General features: G+C 49.5%; 2 protein-coding genes and 1 long non-coding RNA gene across 10 annotated transcripts in view; 1 reads left to right on the top strand and 2 right to left on the bottom strand.

Moving 5' to 3' along the window:
- The window catches only part of Hsd17b14 (hydroxysteroid (17-beta) dehydrogenase 14), a 10,351-nt gene extending 7,976 nt beyond the window's left edge, over nucleotides 1-2,375 (bottom strand). The window contains exons 1-4 of the mRNA NM_001191111.2: nucleotides 2,222-2,375; nucleotides 1,387-1,425; nucleotides 1,187-1,269; nucleotides 192-258 (exon numbers count right to left, since the gene is read on the bottom strand). Of these exons, the coding sequence (NP_001178040.1) occupies nucleotides 192-258; nucleotides 1,187-1,269; nucleotides 1,387-1,425; nucleotides 2,222-2,309 (277 nt within the window). The 5' untranslated portion in view covers nucleotides 2,310-2,375. The remainder of the gene's footprint in view (nucleotides 1-191; nucleotides 259-1,186; nucleotides 1,270-1,386; nucleotides 1,426-2,221) is intronic.
- LOC120097182 (uncharacterized) overlaps nucleotides 1-6,872 on the top strand; it is a 13,839-nt gene extending 6,967 nt beyond the window's left edge. Inside the window, exons 2-3 of one of the 2 annotated variants that reach the window (XR_005494429.2) lie at nucleotides 4,549-4,644; nucleotides 5,882-6,872. This is a non-coding gene — a long non-coding RNA (uncharacterized LOC120097182). Of the gene's footprint in view, nucleotides 1-1,400; nucleotides 2,799-4,548; nucleotides 4,645-5,881 lie in introns of those variants that run through there. The other variant, XR_005494426.2, reaches the window with a different exon arrangement.
- Nucleotides 2,773-13,319, bottom strand: part of Plekha4 (pleckstrin homology domain containing A4) — a 23,002-nt gene continuing 12,455 nt past the window's right edge. For 5 of the 7 annotated variants that reach the window (XM_006229071.4, XM_063262037.1, XM_039112161.2 and 2 more), the window contains 8 exons: nucleotides 12,239-12,337; nucleotides 9,005-9,145; nucleotides 7,851-7,950; nucleotides 7,638-7,714; nucleotides 6,843-7,004; nucleotides 3,795-3,844; nucleotides 3,333-3,445; nucleotides 2,773-3,233 (listed from right to left, as the gene is read on the bottom strand). In XM_006229071.4, the coding sequence (XP_006229133.1) occupies nucleotides 2,971-3,233; nucleotides 3,333-3,445; nucleotides 3,795-3,844; nucleotides 6,843-7,004; nucleotides 7,638-7,714; nucleotides 7,851-7,950; nucleotides 9,005-9,145; nucleotides 12,239-12,337 (1,005 nt within the window). In that variant the 3' untranslated portion in view covers nucleotides 2,773-2,970. The remainder of the gene's footprint in view (nucleotides 3,234-3,332; nucleotides 3,446-3,794; nucleotides 3,845-6,842; nucleotides 7,005-7,637; nucleotides 7,715-7,850; nucleotides 7,951-9,004; nucleotides 9,146-12,238; nucleotides 12,338-13,319) is intronic. The other 2 variants (XM_063262045.1, XM_006229072.4) reach the window with 1 other exon arrangement.

Here is a 13,319-nt window from a genome sequence, read left to right as displayed (position 1 = left end):
CGCTTACACACATGCACATCGATAGACAGATAGATAATAGATAGACAGATAGATAAATAATAGATAGATAATAGATAGATAGATAGATAGATAGATAGATAGATAGATAGGGCAATAATTTTTAAGAGAGGAATGGGGAAGAGGGTATAAGTAGATGTCAGGGACACTGGCCTCCAAACCACACAACTTACGGTAGCCGGCATTATTCACCACACAATCCAGGTGACCAAATCGAGAGACAGTCTCAGAAATCAGAGTCTGAGGAGAGAAGAAAGAGCAGGTGATGAGCTGAGAGGTGACAGCCTTGGAAAAGCCAGGAGGCCCAAGGCAAGGATGGGCTCAGCTAAGGAAGACAGGGTAGGGTGAGGTGGAAGGGGACCAGGGCCACAGAATAGGTCTAGAAAGAGAGGAGGATGCAGGAAGTCGAGGACCCAGACTAAAAGGACTGATCCACACAGCACAGTTGCCACTTGTCACAGCGTTCCTATTGCTGTGATAAGCACCATGACCAAAAGCAACCTGGAGAGGAGATGATTAATGTCTGCCTACAGCTCCCAGGTCATATCTATCACTGAGGGAAGCCAGGACAGGGACTCAGAGCAGAAGCTCAAGGCTGGGACTGAAGCAGAGGCTGTGGACGAACACTGTTCGCTGGCTTGTTCCCATGCCTCGTCCAGCCCCTTTTCTTAGACTATCCAGGACCACCTGCCCTGCAATGTCACAACCCCCAGGGAGCTGGGGAAACTCCCACATCAACCACTAATTAATTAAGTGACCAACAGGCTTGCCCACATGCCAATTTGGTGGGGCCATTTTCTAGTGAGATTCCCTCTTCCCAATGACTCTAGCTTGTGTCCAGTCGATTTAACACTAACCAGCACACCATTTTAGAAGACTTCGGAGGGGTGTGTGTGCAGAAGACAGAGCCTCAGAAGGAGAGTCTACAGACCCGAGTGCAGTGGGGAGCAGAGAGACAAAGAAAGACAGAGGCCCAGATAGGAGCTAGACCTGGAAACACATAAGAGATTCTGAGTGCCAGGAAGTCAGAAACTTGTTACAGGAGCCAAGAGTTCAAGTCCTGATCATTCCTAAAGACCTGAGAGAGAAGAGGGCAGAAGGACGGAGGTGACAAGGGCATGGATACCCAGAGGGACTGGCGATGGAGTGTGGGACAGAAAACACTGACCTGTAAATCTCCTTCCTGAGTCACGTCACCGGGGATGAAGACAGTGCCCAAGAGTTCCTGCTCCACAGCCCGGCCCCCAGCCTCTGCAAGAGAAAGATTCTGGGTCCGAGGGAGGAGGCTTAGGAATGTGGGTCTGAGGGAGGAGAGCTATGCAGAGATCATTGATGAGGCAAGGGAGAGATGAACACTGATTCACTCACCATCCTTGTCACAGAAAACCACTTGAGCCCCACTGTCCACTGCCAACAGAAAGAGAACGATGTTACCTGCCCTGCAGACTTGCGTCACTGCCTCTGCTGCCCTCTTGTGGCCACCAGAGCACCTGCCTCTCTGGCGGCTCTCGTGATTGTCTCTCTCACAAGATTGTCTCCACTCACAAGAGCAACAAATTACCCTTCCTCATTAAGCCACTGCTTGGCCCCCATCCTGGATTCTAGAAAAATCCAAAACCTACAAACAATAAAACACACAAAGCTATCATTTGCAGCTAGGGACCCATCTGGGGAAGAACTTTTTTTTTTTTTTTTTTTTTTTTTTGGATTTTTGAGATAGAGTTGCTCTGTGTAGCCCTGGCTGTCCTGGAACTCACTCTCCTGGCTGGCCTCAAACTCAGAGATCCACCTGCCTCTGCCTCCCAAGTGCTGGGATTGTAGGCATATACCACCACTGCCAGGCCAGTGGAAGAACTTTTAATGACCGACCTATCAACAAAGACCCAACAATCCAAATGGATTCATGTAAGAATGAAACGGAGGGACCAGAGAAATGGCTCAGCGGTTAAGAGCACTGGCTGCTTTTCCAAAGGACACAGGTTCAGTTCCCACCGTCCACATGGCAGCTCACAACTGTTTATAACTCCGGTTAGGAGGGATCTGACAACCTCACCCAGGTACAACGACAACGCACAGAGAAAATTAAAAACAAACAAATCATTAAAGAAATGAACCTGAGTCTCCTCCTCCCACTGTGGGAGCCTCTGCCAGCCGCTCTTTCTCTCCTACAATTCAGGCAGCAGGCGGGAAGACCCTTACTCACCGAAGGCTCTCACGATCGCAGCCCCGATGCCCCGACTGCCCCCAGTCACCACCACCACCTTCCCAGAATATCGGCCTACTGCAGCCATTCCCAGCTATCTCGCTCGTGTCCCACACCCTCTGGGCCTCTTCCCACCTTTAAAGTCCAGAGAAGCGGGGGAGTGGAACCAGATATACAGGCTGGGTCACTGAAGGCTGACCCTGGCAGGGGGAGTTCCCAGGAAGGCACACCTAGGAGAACTGAGGACTCTCCTTCCTAGCCCTCTTTCTCAGACCCAGGGTCCCCACCCGTGATGATCCTCCTTCAGACCCAGGGATCCCCATCCTGACACTCCTCTTCCAGGCTCAGGGACCCCCACCCCAGCTCTGCCCCCTCAGACTGACTCTAGCCCTGCTCCCTTTGACTTGTAAGACCAGCACCACTTCTGCCTTGACTCAGGATCCAGACTCCAACCTCCTCCCTCAGACCCATATTTTAAGATGTAGCCCCCCAATGTCCTGTGAATCCAAGGCCCTGACGCTTGTTTGTCAGAACACAATGTCACAACCACAGAGAGAATAAAGCTATTTATTGACTAGTTCAAAGTTTTAATCCAAGTTCGGACAGTGTTGGGATAATCAATCTTTGACCATCATAGCCCCGGCCCTCCTAGAACACAGGCTGAAATGAACCTCTCCCCTGTGGTCCTGAATGGTCCCACACCTCAAGGTTGTGCTTCCAGCCTTTAGCACCCAGTGCAAAGGCAGGAGTCAAAAGCTGGACTGCAGCAGAGTGACTCTCAGGGGCCATGCCCCCTCTTCCTGGGCCAGAGCTGGAGGGGCCTTCCCAGGGTCCCACCTGGGCTCCCACGGAGCCAGGCCTCTCCCACTCCCTTGGCATGAGAACCCTGTGGTAGCCGAGTTAGCCTTGTGAGAAGTTGGGGACGAGGTGACCTGGGGCAGCTCTTCACTGGGAGGCTGTGGACTTGGCTGGAGACAGTCTCCCCTGGTGTCCAAATTTCTCTCTGGAGAGGCTAAACGGAGAATGAGAAAAGTGTTAACTTAAACGTGTAAAGTCCAAACTTCCAGGCCTCCTTCCTCAGATGCGGGGGTTCAGAGCCTGGGCACCTCACCTGTCATCAGCCTGTGCCACTGGGAAGCCTCTGTAGCAAGAGCTTGGGAGAGGCTGAGCACTCGTTCCCGGTGGCCTCCAGACACGGGTGAGTAGGTTGTGGAGTGCCTAGGACTACAGAAAATAAGCCACGTGTCAAACAGGCCACCGAGGCTCCCGGGGAGTTCTTCCTAGCTTTTATCTAGAGGACGTTAAGCACAGGCTTTGTTACCAGTAGACCAGCAGGGAGGTCACCATTACTGGATGAACAGCTGGATCTGATTCAGGCCACAAGAGCTCTGCAGTCTCTGACCCACCACCAGGGGCTTCCTGGCTTTTTTGTAGTTACCTCGGGAACTCAAGGGACTCAGAAGTTCTGGGGACTTGTTTGGTACACAGGAAACTATAATAACACCACTGCTCCCCTGTCTGCATCAAGAATTGACCCCCCCACCCCATTGCAGCTCCCACTCTAGATCCATACCTACTCCATGACCCGGAACTCCTGAGCCATTTCGCAGCTCCTACAATAGGCTGGAAAGGAATTATTGGTTACAATTCTTGTCATGGAGAATGGTCACAAGTTCAAGGGCAGCCTTGATGGAAAGAACAGAGGAGAGCGGGGTAGGGAAAGGAAGGGAGAGGGCAAGAAAAGAAAGAAAGGGGCTATGGGTGGGGAGGATAGATTTTGCCATTGAAGCCCGTTTTCTCTCCATCCCTTTCTCCTTGGCCCCCTTCTCCCCACCAACCTACATGCAGATACTAGGAAGTTCAGAGGACAACAGGAAGTGCCCCCCACCAATCCTCTGCTCTCAGCAAGTCGGCCAGACTAGCTGACCCCTGAGCTTCCAGGGATTCACTATCTCCATTCTCTGACTCAGTGCCTTGGGGATCACAGACATTCACTGACAGCCGAGTCTTTATACATGGGTTCTGAAACCCCCAAGCCTATCCCTGAGCACCTCCTGGGTCCCCCCACTGCTCCCAGCCAGGTTCTTATGACATTCAGATTGCCTTCTGACTCGTTATATGGGTGCAGATGGCCTCCGTCTCCTCAGTATCAGGAGCTGGGCAGCAGCTCCACTGGCCTCCTACTTATGTTTATGGTGATGTTAGGGGGACTGGGAGTGAAGTAGCCTTGGAGAACATCAGGCTCGCAAAGTCAAGTCCACGTCTACAGCTTGTTGTCTACTTCCCTACAAAGGCTTCTCTGACTTGGATATAAATATCTCCCAAAGGTTTATGTGTCACAAGGTTTGGTCGCCAGCCCTTGATGCTGCCGAGATGTGACTGGACTGTGACGGTGTTTGTCTGACCAATGAATTAACCAACAGGTGAGTGACAGGACACTGGCCTGGACTATTAGGCCTGACTCCCAGGTCTGAGTCAGGCTACGTCTCCCTGAAGTTCATGATTCAGTAGTCAGTGCAGTGTCTTGACAGCTTACAACGCATGGTACCTGGCTTCCCCATCCTCCTTGTCACATGGGCTACACGGATCTAAATCACTCTGCCCAATCTGAAATTTTCCATCTGAAATTTTCCATAGGCTCTCCACAGCCATAACATGTCAGACCTTTGCTTTGTTGGGGAAAAAAAAAAAAAAGAGTCTGAGATTCCTCAATGGGACCCACTCTGAGAGGTGCTCTGAGGCTGCTCTCGGAAGGGCTCCTCTGGCCAGCCTCCCGTCATTCCTCTCAGGGTGCCTCTCTCCCTCCCTTTCTCTCTCTCTTAATGAAGTCTTGCCTTCCCTCTAAGGCCCCACCATGGTTAGGTCCACACATGGCCTCGAGGCTCTTTCCCTATCAACTTCATTGATGAGGTTATTAATAGACGTTTTCTCTCCCTCAGTCATGTGGATACAGGCCAGATTAGACCAGATTAAAAGCAGGCAAAGTGAGTTCAAATCCCAGAAACCACATGGTGGCTCACAACCATCTGTAATGGGACCCGATGCCCTCTTCCGGTGTGTCTGAAGGCAGCTACAGTGTACTCATAACAAATAAATAAATAAATAAATAAATAAATAAATAAATAAATAAATAAATCTTTAAAAAAAAAAAGTAGGCAAAGGCAGGTTTATGAGGAGGCAGCTCTGGGGATGGGTTCAGCGACCTCACGGTGAAGGTCAGTGACATCACACATCCAGGTTAAAGCAATGGGAGTTTTATAGAGCTTAGGCAAGGAGTGAGACGTGCCAGCTTGGAGCTGGGATTGTGCCCATACATGGTCAAAAACTGAGCCCCTGGGCGGGCGCTCGTGGGTGTGTGGCCAGAAACGTGGCAAGGAGAAGTGAGGATATGTTAGCCCGGAGTTTTCTCTGCATGGGTGGGGTTGGGGGAGAGGAGGGCAATTCGGGTTTCCCAACTTGTGCAGGGGAACAATTGTCCAGCCTAACAATTAATGTCAGCTTCCTCCAGGACCAGGCAGCCCTCTCTCTGATGTCATTACAACAAGAGTTCACAGGTCACTGTGCCGTTAGGAAGCAGGGCCTAGCTGGAGAAGAGGGTGTGGTCAGGAAAGGTTTTATATACATATTCAGTCTGTCTGTCTCCCCCCCCCTCCCCCCTAGATCTCAGGCTTTCGTTTGGCAAAGCAGGTTCGACGGGGAGCTTGGAAGAGAGAGCTTCAGGGAGGCACGGCCTCTTTCAAGTACAACTAAGAAAGCCTAAGTTCCAACGGGAAACAGGGAGATGCCTGTTCCCTCCTGGTTGGTGGCCGAACGGAAACATTCCTGGAAGAGAGGGGAGAAGCCTGAGACTGAGGCGAAACACAGACTTCCCCCACTGAACACTGCGGAAGCAGCAAACACAGCTGCAAGAATGGACTGACAGGCCAAGCTACAGAGGGCTCTCTCCGAACCACTGAGCTGCAGTTCTGCAGACAGCTACACCACCGCAGCCTCCATGAGCTGCCACTCATCCCAGGAAGGGCTTCTTGGTGGTGCAGCTACTTTTAGGTCATCCCTGGAAGTAACCTCTCACACAGAGCCCTGTTAGTGACTCCCCAAAAACCTCACTGGTTCGCCAAGGTGGACTTGGGCGCAATCATTTTTGTAGTCCGTAGTGTGCTGTATCTCCTCAGGAAAAGTTTCTCACACAATACCTCCTTGCCTAATTCTGTCCCGTAACTGCAGGAGGAACAGGGCCAGCGGACATAAGTTTGCAACAAGGAAGTGGGACACAATTCCATTTCAGAAAGGAGGGCAGGGATTGGGGCTGAGGCTGAAGAATAGAGAGCTTGCCAGGCATGCGCAAAGCTCTAGGTCCCACCCACCAGCACTGTTTAAACCAGGTGAGAGACAAGCTTGTAATCACGACACAGTCCTTCTGGAAGATCCGGAGTCCAAGCCCAGCCTTGACTCTGTAGCTAGGTCAGGGCTAGCCTGGGATACATGAAACCTGGCCTCAAAAAGAAAGAGAGAGAGAGAGAGAGAGAGAGAGAGAGAGAGAGAGAGAGAGAGAGAGCGAGCGCAAGCAGGCAGAACATCCCCTCCCATCGTGCTCCCCAACCCAAGACCCCACTCTCCTCACCCTCTGCTCCATGTCAGGCTGGCGTGGAACTGGGGATAGTGTCCTTCCCAGGGTCAGGAGCCTTGGGGAGGTAGGGCGAGGAAGAGAGAGCCCACATGCTTGGTTTCTACGCATGCGCTCCAGCTGCTCCTGAGCGCTCATCCTAGGCCGCGCCAGCGGGGCCTGCGAAGAGACAGACCAAAAGTCTAATCCAACAGCCTGGCACTTTACAGAGCATTTGTCACAGAGGGGACCTCTGTACACCAGGGGTCTGCTGCATCCCCTCCCTGGCCCTGAGGACAAAGACTTCCAAACTGTTAATGGCCTGATTTCTACTCCAGTCTCTGGTTTCCTTCCATCATCGCGCTTTATGGAGAAGGAAGTATCAACAATTCCTGGGCATGCCGGCTTCTCCCAAAAATTTGACATTTAGTGAAAAACACTAGCTCTTTTATCTGGATAAGTGCTGCAGAATGACCCCAATGCCTCCTGTGCCCGGCAGTGACGTCACTGACGAGCCACGCACCCACCCCCTCACTGGGAGAGTCTATGCAGGACTGAGCCATGCCCCTGACTATTTTATTTTAAATCTCATGCCACTGTGGTAAGAAGCCTATTAGTGTGTTACACAGATGAGAAACACGGAGGCTCAGAGGAGCTCAGTAACTACCCGAAATCGCGCAACTTCAAATACTTGAGATAAAATCCTGTCTGCTCTGGTGTAGCCTTTGAATTGGTCTCTCCTAGTGTAGGGAGGCCGGAGGTGATCAGAGCACGGTTACAAGGCAGCCTTAAGGTGTCTCAGAAATGGTCTACCTTAGTTCTCAGCAGCGGAGATGACTGTTGGCGACATTCAGGGCTGGATGCCCGGGAGACTCTTGGAGACCCGACACCTTGAAGGACAGATGGGGACTTAGTCAGAACAAGAACACACACACACACACACACACACACACAGAGAGAGAGAGAGAGAGAGAGAGAGAGAGAGAGAGAGAGAGAGAGAGAGACCCACCCTACCAGGGTACTCACCTGACTGAGAGCTGCTGAGGGCTCTGTCACCTCCTGGGGGTTGACCCCAGTCCACCTCAGGGGACTGAGGGGAGCTGAGCTCCAGTGACTCTGAAAGGCTCTGGAAGGGTAGAATAGGGATCAAATACTGTCATTAACTGAGGCACAGCTTGGAAAAGATTACAAACCCAGAGCCAGATATGCTGGCTTCAAATCCCATCTCTGCCACTTATTAGCTGTGTGACTTTGAACAAGTTGCTTAACCTCTCTTAACCTCTCAACTTGAACATGTTGCTTAACATGGAAATTATTCCACCTTTGCTATGTGAGGCAGTTAAAGCAGCGTGGGAACATTTTTTCCCACGAGCACAGCAGGCACCACGCTCTGCTGTAGACCTGGTTGATGTGGTGGTCTCTGAGGGACTTCCCAGCAGCAGCTGCCTTAGAGTCACACAGGCTTGCTCCTGTAATTAGCCCCTAAAAACTCAGTACTTTACCAAAGCGGGCTTGAGGTTTCCTTCGCTGTCGGTGCCTATTCTGCCTGAGGTGGATGGAAAAGTTAAGGCACCGATGGAATAATAAAGAATGTATTTACTAGATAAGGGGTTGGTGAGATCTCTCCATAGATGGGAGCACTTGCCACCAAGTCTGACGATTCAAGTTCCATCCCAGGGTCTACATAGTGGAAGGAGAAAACCAAAACCATTCTCACGGATTATCCCTGACCTCCACGTGACATTAGTACACACACACACACACACACACACACACACAACACGCACATGTGTTCGCGCACACACACACACACACACACATACATACATACATATATATACACACATGCACACACACACACAAGAGTGATTGATGGTAGGGGGACTGTGTAGAGTACATTCATTGTTATGGGAAAACCCCGCCTGGCACCGTTGCCTGGAGTTGGGTCCTTGGAGCAAACAGAAGAGATGGTCCAGTGGTTAGAGTGCTTGTTCTTGAATAGGACCCAGGTTCAAGTCCCAGTATCTGTATGATGGTTGAAAAGCATCCTAACCAGTTCCAGAAGATTGATCACCTCTTCTGACTTCAGTGGGATTGAGTAGTGATCAAGGGGAAGGAACAGCACTTGGGGGGCAGGGGGAGGGGCTTAGGACAGTTGATGGAGGAGCTGGAAATCTTACCTCCCGCTCTGAGGACTCCTCTCGTTGGGGTGCAGGGGATGGAGACTTGGGCTCAGTATGTGGGGGCTGTTTCTGGGGGCCACCTAGACCTGCCAATGTGTCCTCCACCATCCACAGCTGCTGCTGGGCAGACGCACGGTCCTGGGGAAAGAAAAGGTGAGAAAATAAACAATGGAAATGGTCGATGGCCTCAGCCAGGAAGCCATCACATCCAACCAGCTTGAGGCTTTCTTGGCTGGCTCTGGCCTTTCAAACTCCTTGTTCAACTTGCTGTCCCAATGTCAATTTGCACAGGAAACACCTTCTAAATGTCTACGGGCTTGTTGTTGGGTTTTGTTGTTTGTTTGTTTGAGACAGGATTTCTCTGTGTAGCCCAGTCAGATCTCGAGTGCTACCTCCTGAGTGCGTGTGCCAAAACCGCCTGGCCCCTTCCAAGGTTTAATTACATGTGCGTGTGTATGTGTGTGTATGTGGGAGTGGGAGTGTGTGTGTGAGAGTGTGTAAGAGAGTATGTGTATGTGAGAGTGTATGTATGTCAGATTGTAAGTAAGAGTGTATATGTGTGTATATAAGAGTGAATATATGAGAGTGTGTGTATAAGTGTGTGTGTGAGAGTGTGTAAGAGAGTATGTGTATGTGAGAGTGTGAGTGTTTGTGTGTGACCCCTTCCAAGGTTTAATTACATGTGCGTGTGTATGTGTGTGTATGTGGGAGTGGGAGTGTGTGTGTGAGAGTGTGTAAGAGAGTATGTGTGTGTGAGAGTGTGAGTGTTTGTGTGTGAGAGGATGTTTGTCTCTGTATGTGAGAGTGTATGTATGTCAGATTGTAAGTAAGAGTGTATATGTGTGTATATAAGAGTGAATATATGAGAGTGTGTGTATAAGTGTGTGTGTGTGAGTGTGTGTATGAGAGTGTATGTGTGTGCGTGTGTGTGTGTGTGAGTGTGTGTATGAGAGTGTATGTGTGTGCGTGTGTGTGTCTGTGTGTATATGAGAGTGTGTGTATATGAGAGTGTGTGTATAAGTGTGTGTGTGTGAGTGTGTGTGTGAGAGTGTATGTGTGTGAGAATGTGTCTGTGTGTCTGTGTGTATATGAGAGTGTGTATGAGAGTGTGTGTGAGTGTGTGTGTGAGTGTGTGTCTGTGTGTATATATGAGTGTTTTTTGAGAGTGTGTGTGTGTATGTGTGAGTGTGCGCACACACACATGCATGAATGAAGGTCAAAATACTGGGGGTGTGTTTCTCCTCCCATTACATAGCTCTCAAGGATTAAGTGTGGCTGTCAGACTTGGCATCGGTGCCTTTATCTACTGAGCTGTCTCTCCAGCCCCAAATTTTTAAAGGATTATTATATTTTCATTCATGTGTATGTATGGCATATGCCATTGTGCCTGGCCTCACAATTTTTTTTTTCTTTTCTTTCTTTTTTTTCGGAGCTGGGGACCGAACCCAGGGCCTTGCGCTTGCTAGGCAAGCGCTCTACCACTGAGCTAAATCCCCAACCCCCACAATTTTTTTAAATTAAAAAATGTATTATGAACAGGACATGTCAAAATAAAAATAATTAACGGTTTGCTGGACTTTGTCATGACAGGACATCTCTTAAAACAAACAAACAGGGTTTGGGGATTTAGCTCAGTGGTAGAGCGCTTGCCTAGCAAGCACAAGGCCCTGGGTTCGGTCCCCAGCTCTGAAAAAAAGAAAAAAACAAAAAACAAAAAACAAACAAACAAACAAACAAAACCCAGTGGGCTTCCTGATGAAATGAGAAACCCAACACCCAGGGTGAACTCTAGAGACTGAGAGGCCAGACATTGCTAGAAATGCACCATGGTCCTGGATAGGGAGAGCAGTGTGCGTGTAGGTGTGTGTTTCTCTGTGTAGGTGATAATGAGTGTGTAGAAGCTCACAGAGGTCAGGAAGGGACACGCTCACCCTTGAAGCCGGAGTTATAGGCTTGTGAGCCATCCCGTGTGGGTGTTGACCTCAGAACCTGAGACCTCTGACAGAGCAGTAAGTGACTGTAACCAGTGAGTCACGGCCCAGCCCTGTGCTTTCAAGTTTATGCAAGAGATGCAGGTCCCACTGGGGAAACCAACGCGGGGAGCCCACATCTCATTTCATTATAAAGCTCCCTGGGGTTTTTCGTTTGTTTTGTTTTGTTTTTGAGAGATGTCCTATTATGACAGGTCCAGCAAGTCTTTAATTAATTTATTTTTATTTTGACACATCCTGGTCATAATTCATTTTTTAACTTAAAAAATTTTTGTGAGGCCAGGCACAATGGCATATGCCTTTAATCCCAGCACTTCGGAGGCAGAAGCAAGAGGATCACTGTGAGTTTGAGGCCAGCCTGATCTACAAAGCGAATTCTAGGGCAGCCTGAGCTACACATGGAGATATCCTGTCTTGAAAAAAACAAAACAAAAGAACAATGTAATAGACAACAATAGACAATGCATTCTAGACTTGCTTAAAGAGAGCACATGAGCTAGAGGGATGCCCATCTTCTCCCCATTCCACTTCTTTTTTGTTTAAAGATGTATTTATTTATTATCTGTGAGTACACTGTTGCTGCCTTCAAACACACCAGAAGAGGGCATCAGATCCCACTACAGATGGTTGTGAGCCACCATGTGGTTGCTGGGAGTTGAACTCAGGATCTCTGGAAGAACAGTCAGTGCTCTTAACCACTGAGCCATCTTTCCAGCCCTCCCTCCGCTTCTTTTCTAAGAATGTTTTTATTGTTTTAAATGCGTGTAGATATATGTGTCTATATGTATGTGTACATGAGTTGCAGGTGCATGTAGCGGCCACAAGGGGGCATCAGATCCCCTGGAGTTGGAGTTACAGATGGTTGTGAGCCACCATGTGGATGCTGGGAACTGAACTCAGGTCCTCTGCAAGAGCAGCAGTGCTCTTAACCACCAAGCCATCTCTCTAGTCCCAACTCTGCATCTCAATCCACTGAGATGTGAGACGTCCCAGCGGCTGCCAACCTTAACTCTACCTTACCTTCTGCACAGAGAAGAACTGTACGCTCAATCCATATACCAAAGTACAACCTAACACAACACGTTTTGCTTCCTGTCAAATCACATCAAGAAAAAAATCACTAATCCAATGGGTGGGACTCTGGCTCCCCGGGCAGCGCTGGAGCGTCCACAGCTCCCAGGTGAACTCAGAGTTTATGGCTCTGATGCTGTGGGCGGGGATGACAAGGGTGAGCGTGTACCTGGGGAGACCCGAGGTGCAGCAGGTACTCGAGAGTCTCTCTTAACGTGCCGAGATCCTGCTCCAGGCCGCTGTACGTGTCCCAAACCCGCTCTCGCTCCTAAAGTGCCAGAGAAGATGGAGATATACGAGGTTAGTCTCTCGAACTACCAGATCTTGCTGCAGCTGAGCGGAAGGGAGGCATCCCCCAGATAGTCTCAGTCCAGACAGGCATCGAGTCCTACGATCTTCTTTGCATGAACTACTGGGAACCCCAGTCCAAACGCTCCATGGGATCCTGTGCACAGGAACCGGTCCTTAGATCCATGGAGTCTACGGATTACACTTTAAGTATCTATTTCTTAATGGCTGTGCTTTAGCATGATCCTCACAAGGACAATATGAAATAAGTACAATTCTTCTTCCTATTGAATGTCTTTATATATATGCTGTGCCTGCATACATGTATGTGCATGTACGCGGAGGCCAGTAGAGGGCGCCAGATCCCCTGGAACTGGAGTTGTGGCGCCAACATGTGGGTGCTGGAAATTGAACCTAGGTTCTTTGGAAGAGCAACAAGTGCTCTAACCACTGGGCCATCTCTCCAGTACCATTTTTCTTTTCTTTTCTTTCTTTCTTTTTTTTTTTTTTTTGTTCTTGTGTTGTTTTGTTTTGTGAGACAGGGTCTCAGTATGTAACTCTAGCTGTCCTGGAACTCACTATGTAAACCAGGCAGGCTGAGGTCGAACTCACAGGGATCCCCTGCCTCTGCCTCTTCCAATACTATTTTTCTTATCTAGAGAACTTTTTCTGAGGTCACATGGTAACCTTGAGGGAAAGCATATTCAAAGCCAGTGAAACTCACCTAAGGAGAACTGCGAAAAGGCTTAGCAGGAAGTGGCACTTAGAAGCCTGAAGACCTGGATCCCGTTCCCAGAACCCACGCAAAAGGATGTAAGTAACTTGCCTATAAGTTGTCCTCTGACCTCCACCAGCACGCACACACATGCTAACACACAATTTATTTTTAAGCATTCATTCTTGTGTGTGCAAATGTTCCTGCATGCTTGGCCGAGTGGGAGTGGGAAAAAGTGGCCTGTACG

The sequence above is a fragment of the Rattus norvegicus genome, chromosome 1 (assembly GCF_036323735.1).
Source record: "Rattus norvegicus strain BN/NHsdMcwi chromosome 1, GRCr8, whole genome shotgun sequence".
NCBI lineage: Eukaryota > Metazoa > Chordata > Mammalia > Rodentia > Muridae > Rattus > Rattus norvegicus.
Note: the sequence above shows the minus strand (reverse complement) of the source record. Positions and strands in the feature narration are given on the sequence as shown.